The 13,894-nt window shown below is 44.5% G+C and overlaps 1 protein-coding gene across 5 annotated transcripts in view; it reads left to right on the forward strand.

Annotated features, from left to right (window-relative positions):
* The window catches only part of TCAF1 (TRPM8 channel associated factor 1), a 50,858-nt gene that overhangs the window by 14,215 nt on the left and 22,749 nt on the right, over window positions 1-13,894 (forward strand). For 4 of the 5 annotated variants that reach the window (XM_008697292.2, XM_008697293.2, XM_008697291.2 and 1 more), the window contains exon 2: window positions 7,707-8,340. In XM_008697292.2, the coding sequence (XP_008695514.1) occupies window positions 7,721-8,340 (620 nt within the window). In that variant the 5' untranslated portion in view covers window positions 7,707-7,720. Of the gene's footprint in view, window positions 1-1,127; window positions 1,215-7,706; window positions 8,341-13,894 lie in introns of those variants that run through there. The other variant, XM_040643871.1, reaches the window with a different exon arrangement.

The following is a 13,894-nucleotide window of genomic DNA, read 5'->3' on the forward strand; positions in this document are numbered from 1 at the left end:
AAAGGAAATATGACTTGGATTTGGACCAACACTCTAGTCAGTATTCAAAGGCATGCATCTTCCTGGAATACGAAGTACTGAATCTTAGGACAGCCTGAATATTTATTTTATTTCACTGATACAGCCTTACTGTATGCCCATCATTGATCTAAGAACTTTACAAGTATTCACTTACCTAATTTAAGCCTTACAATAAATCTGTAATATAGGCACTAATTTTATCATTCCCATTGTACAGGTAAAACTGAGGGGCAGAGGAATTAAGCAACTTGCCAGAAGTCACTCCGCCTCTAGATTGTAGCCCTGAGATCTGAATGCAGGACATCTGGTGACAGTCTGAGTTTTTACCTGCTCTCCTAGCCTGCATTTCCCACGCTAGACCTAGCACCTGAGGACGGTGAAGTCACCAAAGTAGAACTCACAATTCACAGAAGGGAGGAGCAACTGTCAACTGGTGATGGGAAAAGACTTCAAGAAAGAAATAGGAACTGAAATATACACAGAAGCTAGCTATCTATTGTCTGTTTCAAATATAATACATTCTTAACTTAAAAAGTCACATATGTAACAATGCAAAACAATGCAGAGCTATATAAAAGTTGCCCTGCACTCCTCCTCAGGTCAAACAATATTAACAGGTAGAGATGTAGCCTTCCCTTCTCCCATCATAGTACAAATACGTAAAGGGCTATCTTTAATTATAAAAATGAAAGCATAGCTAACAGTTTTCTACAATTTGTATTCCGCCCCCCCGCCCCCGCAGTATGTCAGGTACATCGCTCCCAACCAAATGGACATCTAAGGTCTTCCTAAGAACTGAATAATATCGCACGGAAGGTGTCCTGTCATTTATTCAGTCTTTCCCTTGGTAATGAATAGTCAGAGCAGTTTACATCTCTACTAGAACGGCCGTCCACTCTGCCAGGATGGGGGCCGCCGCAATGCCGAGCCAGCAGGGCCGGCGACACAAAGAAGCGCTGTCCCCTGCCAAGCGCCGCCCCTCGGGCTCGCGCCCGGGAGGAAGTGGGAAGGAGGAGACTCCTCGGGAACCCCTCCTACCCACCCACCCCTCATCCCGGCTACGCCTCCTCCCCGCTACCAGCTCGCTCGCCCACCCGCCGCCGGGGCGCTGCCTGCAGGGAAGCCCCTTCCCCGCCGCACTGTGCGTCCCCTCTGCACCTAGCCCTGCCCCCTCCAGCGGCCGCCGCGACCCGGTGAGTGGCCCTCGGTGGAAGCCCCGCAGGCCGGAGAAGGGGCGGCTGGTGAGGAACTCGGCCTGGCTCTGGGGGAGGGCGGTGCCGGAGGCTGAGGGGGCGCGAGGGGGGAGCGGGCGGACCTGCGGGACCTGCGGGAGGGGCGTGCAGCGGGCTGGGGGCGCCGGGATCTGGGATGGGTCCCTCGCTGATTGTGTCCTAGCCCCTGTTGCTGACTGGGCTCCGCGTCGCCGCCGCCGCATTGCTACCCCTCTCCGGGTTCTGACATCTGACGTTTGTGTTTGCATGCTTTGTGTGGTCGAGATACGCATGGGCCCGACCGGGAGAGCAGCATCTCCTCCGCAGCTTCGTGGGATGCGAATGCCGCAGCCCAGGGAGGAGGCAGGGCTTGCTCAGGGTCACACAGGTGGCTGGGGACAGAGCATCACTTCTGTCCTACTGCCCTTTGATCTTTGCAAACACCGGCTCTGGGACTGAGTTCCCTTACCCACTCTCACTAGCCGCCGGGAGATGTGTGTGTGTGTGTGTGTGTGTGTGTGTGTGTGTGCGCGCGCGCGCACGCAAGAGGCGCCAGTGGTCTGTGTACCCCTACCTCACCCAAACCGTGCCAACGGGTCTGGAGCATTCCCTGGCAGGCAGAGCTTTTCCGCTTCGCTCCCCGCCTCTCCCTACTGCCCCCACCCCCAGCCCCTCTCCATTCCTCCTCTGACGTCACGGACAAGCTCTTTGCGGACTGGCTCTGGGCCTGTGTAGGAAAGTCTGGCTGGGGTGAGGGCCTGGAGAGGAACCGAGAGGATCCCGCACCAGAACTCAGTATGGACAGGCCCTCGAATTTAAGAACGACCTGTGTCACACGTTGTCCATTTCCTAGAACGCTGTGATTTGGGATGGGAGGCAGGCTCGTCAACACTCCGGGGCTTGTCTGTTGGTGATACTCTTCTCCTGGGAGTTTCCTGGCGAGACAAATGAGCAAACATGAGTGAGAGAAAGACAGCCCCTGGGGGACTCAAGAATTGAGAAGGGAGTGTAGTAAGATAGGAATAGGGGAATGGAAAAGCAGCATTTTAAAATTGTGCTTACTTTTTTGGGGAGGTATTGGAGAGATCACAAGAAGGCCTTCAAAAATATCGGTAATGGTCTGTTTTTTAAGCTGGGTAGTAGGTACATAGGAATCTGTTAAATTTTTTACATTAATGTTCTTCCACGTATATTTCATATTCTTTTTAAATATATTAATTAAACCATTTTTCAATGAAAAATAAATAACAGATCTGGGAATATTTAGGACAGAATGCAAAAGAAGGGTGAACCCACCCCAATTCTAGCTTAGTAGAAGTTGACGGACATGGGACAGGGTATTGGATGTATAAGGAAAAAAGAAACAAGGGGGTCATGGAAGAAAATGGCAGGAAGAAGAGAAGACCTATAGGACTGGATGTCTGTGCTATTAATGATTTGTCAAGGCCAGGGTAGCTGTTTGCTGAAAAAGTGATCCTAGGTCTGCCCTTGACCTCCACATCCATCACTCAGTTAGTCACCCACAGAGCACTTCTTCATTCTCCTTGAGAATCCAAAGAACCACGCATACCCCTGATCTCAGACCCTTACCCTACTTGGATTTGAAATCAAACTATAATGCAGGATGTGGTGCAGTATTCAAGACAGGCCTGCTACCCTCCTGCCCTTCCAAATACATCTCTTAAAGGGAAACCCCTTGCTAATGGGGCCTCTTCGTGATAGGGGTAGGAGGTTTGTAAAGCTCTCTGCCTGAGTTACAAGGTAGGCCTGGAGGTAACTTCTGAGTTAGAGGTGCCTTGGGTTCCAGCAAGCTGAAAGAGGCCAGAGTTGACCCAGAGGAGAGAAAGCAGAAGCCATGGAAGGAGCACCGAGGATGAAGAACTTAGGGAGAGAAAGAGAAAGGATTCCCCTCCCCGCCCCCGCCCCCCGGCTTGTCCCTCTGCATTCCCCAAGCTAGCAGAGCAAACAGGGATTCAGGCATAAACAGGAAGCACTTGGTTTAAAAGTTAAGTGTTGGAGTCACGGGTATAGCTGGTTAAAGTGGGAACAGAACCAGCTGCAAAGTTCAAAGAATCGCACAGAAGAGGAAATCAAAAGTTTTAGTGGGTAAAAGCTCAGCCGATTGGGAGATGAAAAAAATACGTTTTAGGTGAGATTGAGCAATCCAGTAATACATATACTCAATCATTTAATGTGTGTTTACTTGCTTGTTTGAAGTTATATTACCTATGTTATTTTTAACTGTAACTGTAATATATACAATTCAAAGGATGCAGATTTGTAAAAAGAGAAAGAATACTGTTCACCTCTTCCCTTCCTAATGCAGTTAATGTCAGCATGTTGAAATGGGGCCTCCATGGATTTTTCTCTGTGTATAAAATCCCGATCCTTAACAGGCTTATATATTTGTGGTACTTAAGAATGTAGACTCAGTACAAGATTCCCTGGGTTGAATCCTGGATCCACCACTCACTCCTATGTGACTTGAGCAAGTAACACCTTCTCTGGCCATCACTTTTTTTGTTTTGTTTGTTTTTGCCCACCTATAAAACCACCTACATACCTCACAGGCTTGTTGTCAGGATTAAATACTCTAGGAAAAAAACTTACAATAATTCCTGGTACCTGGAAAGCAGCGTATTGTTATTACTCCTACTAAAATTACTAGTACTACTGTTTCTATCTTCATCCCTACAAAAATGGGTTTGTGTCCTATATATTACGGTGATTTGAGGTTTCCACTTAAAGTATATATAGGGTTTTCTATGTAGATGCAAAACAGATTTAATTCATTCTTTGTAATAGTGACATGATATTCTGTAATATAGATTATCATCCTTTATCCAAACATTCTCCCTCTCAGACATTGGCTTGCCACACACGCAGCATTGGTATCAGACTGAGGCTGCGTCGCTCGCCCACTGGTAGTGCAGGACAGGGAAACTGACCGAGGCGGGAGAGCTTGAGTGTTTCCTACCAAACCCCGGCAGGTAGAAGGAGGCAACTAGTGAGACAGAAATGTGAGTTCTCTGCTCTGAGTGTTTCTGGAGTACCAGCCCTGGCAGCGACAAGGGCCCAGAGGGGAGGGCTCTGATGGGCAGTTCTTTAGGGGGTGCGTGGCTGGCTGGGGGCTACGCCCCAGGGTCTTAGCAAGTTGTAACAACAGGCTGTGGGGTGGGGTAGTATGCGAAGTGGGATAGGTATGGCTTTGGGATAGAGAGCTGCACCCACAGAAGTCATAGATGGTTATGGAAAACACTCCTTGTCATTTATCTATCTCCATTTCTAGGTTTGCACTTATCTGTCTCCATTTGTAGTTTCGTGTGGCAGTGAGCATTCTTTAATACTGCTGCTATTGTTTCTGTAAGAAAGGTAATCAGAAGAGGGACTGCTGCTCACCTCTGAAATGAAGCTGCCACTGTCAGACAGCTAGCTCTCAGCTTCTCGGCCCTTCCAGCAAATGGTGGTTGTGTTCCTCCTAGCCTTTTGGACATTGGGCATTATTATCTGCCTTCATTTTCTTCACCTTCTCCTCCTTCGCCTTCTTCCTTTTTGACCATCTTGTGGGCAACATCATGCATTCTATTTTCAATTGCCTGACTAGTGAGATTAAGCATATTTTCATAGACTAATTGAGCGTTTAAATTTCCTCTTCTGTGAGTATCTTCTCTTAGAAGGGTAGGATTTCAACAGATAGAAAGAGATGGGAAAGGGAACAGAATGGAAAGGGACTCTAAAATGAAAGCAGGGCATGTCCAGGGATGTCAAGTGTTCTGGAAGCTGCAGAGAGGTTAGGTGGCCGGAGACATGGCTGGAAAATATAAGCAGCAGCCAGCTCTGGAGACCTTAAACCCCGGATGAAGGTGTCAGATTTAACCCTGTGGGAAAAAGTAAAGCTCTGGGAGGGGGTTCTCTTTTGGGAAATAATGCTATCAGTGGCTTAAGAAGAATAGAGGCAAGAACAGACCCTGGTGACTCAGAAACTGGGTCAGTTTAGTCGAGGAATGAAATACTGAGCGTCTGAACTAGGTTCCTGGCAGTGTGGTTGGAAACCGTGAACGATGACATTGACAGGACTGTGACCAGCTGGATATGGGACAGGAGGAAGAAGGGGCACAACTGTGACTCTGTGCGGTTTGCCGTCCTGGCTATTTGTGGACAGCAGGAGGAGCAGGGAAAGGACAAGCTCTTGTGAACCAGCTGCCTGCTGATTCTATCATCTCAAAGCTTCTCTGAGGTAAATGTCACCCTCCTTAGCAGCTAGGGACATTGAGCTCATGTGACGTGCCGAAGAGGAGCTAGTTTGGAAGGGACAGACTGAATCTTAGACTTTAGTTTTAGAGACCACTGCAAATGGTAGAGTGTGCTCTTTCAGGAGCGATCTTGAGTTTATTCATTACCTCAGAACCAGGGCCTTTTCATCTGTGCCTGGGGAAGGCACAATGCCTGTGTGCAGGACTTTCTCAAGGGCCCAAGGAAACACTTGAGAGCTAAATGTAATAATAATTAATATTAGTGTTAGCATGGGCTCCAAAATGTGAAAACTATAAAATCAGAATCATTAAATGCTTAGTGCAGTATTTATAAAATCTGACATTAGGTTTGGTTTTTGTTCACTTTACAAGAATTCTCTATGGGGCTCCTGGGGGGCTCAGTTTGTTGAGCGTTTGACTCTTGGTTTCGGCTCTAGGTCATGATCTCATGGGTCATGGGATCGAGCCCCATGTTGGGCTTCACATTCAGCTGGGAGTCTCCTTGAAGATTCTCTCCCTCTGCCCCTCCCTCCACTCACTCACTCACTCTCTAAAATAAATCTTTTTTAAAAATAAGAATTTTCTATTATGCACATTTGCAAGTTAAATAGCTTACTCTTAACCAAATAATTATGAGTAAACATACATACATACATACGTACACTGATAAGTGTACATAATAAATAATTGAAAGACACTTAACCTGTTATTTCCTTTAGTCCCTGGGACAACCTTACGTGCTAGACACTCTCATCCCTACTGAATGAATGAGGAAATGAAGTCTGAGATGTGTTGCCCCATCTCACAGTTAGTGAGCAAACAGAGCTAAGATTCAGGCCCGGGCAGCCTAACTCCAGAGCCTGAGCTTGTAACTGCTTAGCCATGTTACCCTGACAGTGAGCATATTCTCTGACAAGGGAAATAGAAGGAAAGACGTGAAGCACCACAGATAAAAACTTAAGGAATATCTGCATTTTCAGAAGAGGTAAGGGAAGGGTAGAAAGTGAATGGGTCAGCAGGTTGAAGATGAAGAGGTTGGCTTTGGCCATAATGTCACTGGTGGTGATAGCCTCAGGGACCAGGAGAGCAGCACTGGCCGGTGCCACCGGGTGGTCAGTGAGAACCCCCGGATGTCCTGATTATGAAAACACATCTGCTCTTGGGGGAACTGCTTCAGTAAAGTGTGTATAGTGGAGGTCAGACGTCAAGCATCCTGAGCAGGGAGCCCATGGTGAAGAAGCATTTATGTGAGTATGCATCCACAGACATACACACCTTTCTCCACTGTCCAGGTACAAGTAAGAATCTGCCATAATTTCTGGCTGTCTGGGACCTGGGTTCAAGCCACAGAGGACTTATGTTTTCCTCTTCCGCAGCCTCTGACTGCGACCAAAGAATCTTCTCTGAGGACCCAGACTTTGCAGACTGAAATTCTGGGATTCCCAGACTGGGACTAATAAGATCAATGTGGGTGCTGAGTGGGGCGGGGACAGCATGTGGCACCACTCTATTAGTTTCCAGGGGCTGCTGTAACACATGACCACAACCTGGGTGACCAAAAACAGCAGAAATATGTTCTCTCACAGTCCTGGGGGCATAGAAGTTTGAAGTCCAGGTGTTAGCAAGGTGGTTCTTTCTGGAAGTTCTGAAGGAAAATCTCTCCTATGCCTCTTCCAGACCTTCTGGTGCTTACCAGCAACCTCTGGCCTCCCCTGGCATATAGATGCATTGCTCCAGTTTCTCTTAGCATTTCCCCTTGTGCGTCTGTGTCTACATCCAGATATTTCTTAGAAGATACGAGTCATTAGATTAGGGCTCACTCAAATCCACCATGACCTCATCTTAACTTGATTGTACTGGCAAGGACCCTATTTCCAAATAAGGTCACATTCACAGGTACTGGGAGTTAGGATTACAGTTAACTCTTTGGGGGCACAATTCTGCCCACATTCTCCACTTCTGTTTGTTTCCTTCTGAGATGGAAAAGTGTCACATTCTTTTAGTTTGGACACAAGAGTTTAGGAGGACCAGGAGGGAAGTGATGGGGTCTCCTGGGTTGGATACCTTGACATCCCTGGTGAGTCCCTGAGTCAGTTCACAGAGTCAATCTCATCTGCGTCGTGGGAAGAATTGCCCCTGCTAGGGGAGGAGTGAACTGTTCGGCTCCTTTATTTATTTATCTATTCTTCACCAAACTGAGTCTTTGCTTTCTTCTCTACAGAAGTCAATCCAGCCATGGCGACTCCCTCTGCTGCCTTTGAAGCCCTTATGAATGGAGTGACAAGCTGGGATGTCCCCGAAGATGCCATCCCATGTGAACTGCTTCTAATTGGAGAGGCCTCCTTCCCAGTGATGGTGAATGACATGGGCCAGGTCCTCATTGCTGCCTCCTCCTATGGCCGAGGCCGCCTGGTGGTGGTGTCCCACGAGGACTACTTGGTAGAAGCCCAGCTCACTCCCTTTCTCCTCAATGCAGTGGGTTGGCTTTGTTCTTCCCCTGGGGCTCCCATTGGTGTACACCCATCCCTGGCACCCCTGGCCAAAATCCTTGAGGGTTCTGGGATGGAGGCGAAGATTGAGCCGGAAGTGAAAGACTCCCTGGGGGTTTACTGCATTGATGCCTACAACGAAACCATGACGGAAAAGTTGGTCAAGTTTATGAAACGTGGAGGGGGCTTGCTCATTGGAGGCCAGGCCTGGGACTGGGCCAACCAGGGTGATGATGAAAGGGTGCTTTTCACGTTCCCTGGCAACCTTGTGACCAGCGTGGCCGGCGTGTACTTCACTGACAACAAAGGAGACACAAGTTTCTTTAAAGTCTCCAAGAAGATGCCCAAGATTCCAGTCTTAGTTAGGTGAGTCCATTACCCCAGTGGGGATTTGGTCCCACGTTAAAAAATACACGGTTCTTGTCTTTAGGTTGCTCCTAGGCTAGCAGAAAAGAACTTGGCGCTTAGGCATGGACTCACCCTAAATCAAGCAGATTTCCCCCTAAGTCAGCCAGATTACCATAAATCAATCAAGGTCCCCATTGCTGCTGCCTCCCCAGACTAAACCACTCAGCTCTTTGAGCAGAGAAACTTCTTAGTGACCATTATGTTCCCTGGTGTCTAGCTTAAAATATATTGCTAAATCCCAGAGCTGGCATTGCTAATCCAGGAAGGGTCACTGCAGAAGTTTGCTTTCAAATGAAATGTGAGGAAAAGGAAAACAGACATGAAGGACCCCATAAGACAAAGTCTAAAAAGCTGTGGGAAAGGCTTTGAAATGTCCAGCCAGATGGGATTGGGATAGAAATAAGAACTAGAGGATTCAGAAGGTGATACAGAAGAAAAGATAGCATGAGTTGTTTGTGCTAAATCTTGGAGTTAGGGGAGGATTTTATGTCTACAGGCAAAAGACCTGATGTTGGAGAACGAGGGAGACAGGCGACAGGTACAGAGACAGGCTACATGGAAGTTCTTTAAAAGCATTGCCCAGTCTGTTCTGTTCACACTGTGCTCCAGCATCTCATACAATGCTGAATGTAGGGCAGGTGAGGAGGTGCTCAGGAAACATTTGTTGGCTGGTGATTGGATGGAGGAATGAGGGAGATTAGAGGCTGGAGTAGTCCCAGGAGTATAAGAAGTGTACCAGGCTATGCCCTGTTGTACATTAAAACTTGCAGCATCCTTGGAGCAGAGAGCACTGGAATTTCTGACTGGCAGGAGCAGAGTAAAGTAGGATTGGGTGAGGAAGGCATACCAGGGTTAGTATAGACACATAGGGAATGGGCTCTGGCCTCTTCTTGCCATGGAACTTTTGACACAAAACCCCACATGTGCAATGAGGAAAGACACAGTTTTCTGAGGCATAGTGATTGACCAAATTGATCAACTTTTCAGCTTACCAGTGATCTTCATCCTAAGGAATAGGGAGGTAAGACTTGACAATAATTCTATTTCTAAACAACCTAATCCCCCTTACTTGCCTTCACAGATGTTTTTCTCTACCAAAACCATACCTCTTTTTTCTTTGGTTATGCCTAAATCCTCTCTTATCATCAATGATTCTCAGCTTGGGGGGTTGGGGGTGTTAGGCTGTACGTGTGTGTGTATGTGTACTCGTGTATATGTGTGCACACATGTAAAATCAACTTGAAGACTAATGCTTGAGAAAAATCAGATTTAATAAGGGAAGTATGCAGACTCTGTTGTGGAGATTGTGGGTTATTAGTATTGGTTATTTACTAGGTAAGATTGCATCACAACTCTTGACTGTCTTTGCTTATACAGGTAGGTATAGCATAGCATTGCTCCTATGTTAGGTGGGTCATTTTTTGACTTGTGTATGGATTGAAGATGGCAGTAGTGATTTTCCTGGGCTGACTGGCTGACTTGAAGTATGGAGGAGAAAGTAAAAGGCACAAGAGGGTGTGCGTGTGTGTGTGTGTGTGTGTGAAAGAGAAAGAGATGTGAAATACAGATTAAATGCATGGGTTGAGATTAGTATGGAAAAAGAGAAAGCAAAAAACCCTCTTCTCCTCACCCCATAGTTTTCTTAATATTCACTCTCACGGGGGCCCCTGGGTGGCTCAGGTCATGATCCCAGGATCCTGGGATCGAGCCCTGCACCGGCTGGCTCCTTGCTCAGCAGGGAGCCTGCTTCTCCCACTCCCTCTGCCCTTCCCCCCAGCTTGTATTCTTTCTATCTCTCTCTCAAATGAATAAATAAAATCTTAAAAAAAAAAATTTACTCTCACATAGCGAATACCGAAAGGTAGACATTGAGCGATCTTTCTCCCACCTGATGTTGTTGCAGTTGCCAAACTGTATATCAAAATCCATTAATTATAAATCTAAATCAAGTGAATTTTACTTTATGTGAATTAGGCCTTAACAGACCTTTAATACGTCTTTTAATAGGACTTTAAAAAAGAATCAGATAGGGGCGCCTGGGTGGCACAGCGGTTAAGCGTCTGCCTTCGGCTCAGGGCGTGATCCCGGCGATATGGGATCAAGCCCCACATCAGGCTCTTCTGCTATGAGCCTGCTTCCTCTCCCACTCCCCCTGCTTGTGTTCCCTCTCTCGCTGGCTGTCTCTATCTCTGTCAAATAAATAAAATCTTAAAAAAAAAAAAAAAGAATCAGATATAATCAGATTCATGTACAAGGATATGCAATTCAGCATTATTTGTAATAGGGAAGAGTAGTATGGCTAAAAAATTATAGATTTATTAAACAACCATTAAAACTATGCTTTCAAGAATAATGAAGGGCATGGAGAAAATCTTTTAGGAGGTATTATTAAATGAAATAAAGTAGGATGCTAACCTGTTGTTTAATATGTTCCCACTTTTGTTAAAAAATAGAGCTATGTGTAGAAAATATTATAGAAGGAAAATGTCAAAATATCAGTAATGGGTAGAACTCTGGGTCATGGAATAATGGTAGATGATTTTTACTTTTAAACTTTTATTTTCCAAACTTTCTACCAAATTTTATTAATAAGGTATATATTTCATTACCTCACTTCACACGTAAGAACATTAAAAGACAAGAAAAATAATTCACAAGTCACATTAAAGACCTTCCACATCTGTCAATGCATAAATACTTTTTATGACATAAACAGAAAATGTAAAACCAAATTTGACTCTCCAAATGATTCACTTTTTTCTCATTCACCTTTTTAACATCTCTGATATACATAAAATATGTCTATGTGTGTGTATTACCAATTGCCAATACTTTTGAATTATGATTCTTCTTCACGGGGTACTCTTTTACACCACTTTTTCAATATTTTTCAATATCTCCTATTTTTTTAAATGTTCATTTTAAAAAGCAATAGGTCATAAACGCACAACTCTTTTCATTTTTGCATATTATTTTCCCCATTCATCCATAATTTCACATTGTTATCATCTTAGTATACATACTATTTTGAATCCCAGTCACAAGTATTTTTTATTCTATATAATCTTCAGAGTTATATTTGATTCACTTCATGAGAATGCCTCATTCATTTAATCATTTGCCTGCATGTGGATCTTTCTCCACTCTTGTTGGAATAGGTGGTTCTATACAGAATATCTGCAGAACGTTTGAGAAACATTAGACAATGCAAGACACCAGGATGCTTCTATTAGAATTCAAGAAGGAAGATGATTTCCATCACATGCTTAGCGAAGTTCAGATTGAAAACCCCTATGGATTTAGTCACTCTGTCAAAGGATCTTATTTATTTTTAAACCCTCACTTACACATGAGAGTCTGAATTAAGATAACTTTATTAGCTAGATAATCTTATTACCTGCATATTTCTTACTAAATTCTAAATAAGATCTTGGAATCCTCTCACCCTTCTAAGAGTAAACTGGCAGGTCTTATCAAGATGAATCAAATTTTTATTAAAGGAAGTCTCCTTTATGATCAGAAAAACAAATCCCTAAGTAATAAAACCAGATGATCTACTTTTAGCCTGGTGAGAATACCTACAGGTGCCAGGACATGAGCCTCCTAGTCACTGCCCTCACTTCCTGCCTGGACAGCGTCATCATCTGCATTTAGAACGCTAGCCTCCATGCCCTCTGTGAGACCACGCCACCTGTAGTCTGTTCCCTGAGCGATTTCTACTCTCCTATCAGCCTCATCCTCAGTGTCTCTACTGGGCCTCCAGCTCGGAGGCCAATGGCATTGTACTTTATGTGCAAAAGGGGACTCACCTTCTATGAAGTATGTCATTGACGAAACATGGGGTCCGTTGTCGTAAACTACTCCCAGTCTCACTGCAGGACCCAGGATTCATATAACCTGGAAGAAGCACAGATTTTTGACAAGGAAGACTTCAGTAAGTTGCCATGCTCTGTCCAGTGTGTGCTCTATAACCTGGTGTCATAGTTGCCCTCTCTAAGCCTCATCTCTGAAGTGGGATGAATAATGGCTACCTTTCAGGCTGGTTGTGAGGATTCAGTGAATTAAGAAACACACTCAAATACCTAAAACACTTGGATTATTTTCACATCCAGCCTCCACACTATGGTATATAAGAGTGTGACGTCATGAATATCATTCCCAACCATTGAAACTTACCTCGCATCCATCATTATGGTGCCTTACTTCAGATCATGTATGTTGTCCCAGTTGTATAAAGTGTTGGCATTTCAACTCATGTTTTTACATGAGGCAGCATCATCATGATCAGCTGCCACATTTTACCCTCTTTATACATTTAATAAAACAGGTACCAGAGACCGAATGGGTTCCACCAATAAGAGATGTGATGCACATAAAATGCATCATTAGATGATCAATCTTAGGGAGGTTTTAGGAGAATCAACCAGAATAGTTTGTCTAGTCCCTCTTTTGCATAGAAGTCCCTTGTCTCATTTTTACACAAATTTCAGGCTTCAACTCTGTTGTTCATTCATCCATTTATATAGCCAGCATTTACTGAGTATGCTCTATATCCCAGGCATTATGTCTTATGTCAAGAAAATGATTTCCGAAGACCTGAGAATTAAAAGCACATAAACATCTCCAGTAACCAGACCTGGAAGGAATTACAAAAACCGAACAACTGTTGTAGGAAGAGGGCTGTGATATTGAGTTTCACTGGAACCTGGAAACCCAGGATCTTACTGCCAGTAAATGCAGCGTGACCTTGGCATATCCTTCCACCTCTTTTTCCCTCTAAATGGAAAGCACTGGCATAGAACATCCTTGTCCTTCTTTTGGCTATACACCATTGAAACTGTGGTTTTCTGTCTACAGTGATCTCTATATATACTCAAAGTCATCAGAGATGCATAGAAAAGAATGTTGTACAAATGGTCATGCCCTGAAATGCCTGCGTGCTCCAAATTCCTTGGCTTGAAAACACCCCTGTGAAACCTGAATTGACAAACATCACACATTGATAACAATTTATATTCCCTTCATCTTGAAAGATCATGAAAGGATATTACACACAATAAAGTCTTAGAATTACAGATCATTAAAATTTCAGAATTTTGAAAATTGAGTAATCTACTTGAAATTAAGTAAATCTACTTGCAAATGAAGCAAGGAAACTGTCAGTTTATGGAAGATAATCATGAATATGACTTCCCAAGCGGTTTGGAAAACATTAATTAATAAGCTTATTTATAACAAGGATCCACAAATCGATGGAGGTCACTGCTTGTTACATGTTAGGAATTTTCAGAATGCTAACTACAGAATTTTATGTCAGGGTCATGACCAGGCATGGTGGGGGTAAATATAATGACCTAACTCCTACTCCACCCTTCTCACTGCATGCTTAGTTCTGTAGACTAAAATTGCATCAACTGGTTCTCAAAAAATAAACAAGAAGTTGTAGAGAATGAATCCAAGTGGGAAGACAGGGCACTTTAGAAGAGTAATTGCTAAATCACAATTCAGATCT

The sequence above is a fragment of the Ursus maritimus genome, unplaced genomic scaffold (assembly GCF_017311325.1).
Source record: "Ursus maritimus isolate PB19 unplaced genomic scaffold, ASM1731132v1 scaffold_3, whole genome shotgun sequence".
Classification (NCBI taxonomy): Eukaryota; Metazoa; Chordata; class Mammalia; order Carnivora; family Ursidae; genus Ursus; species Ursus maritimus.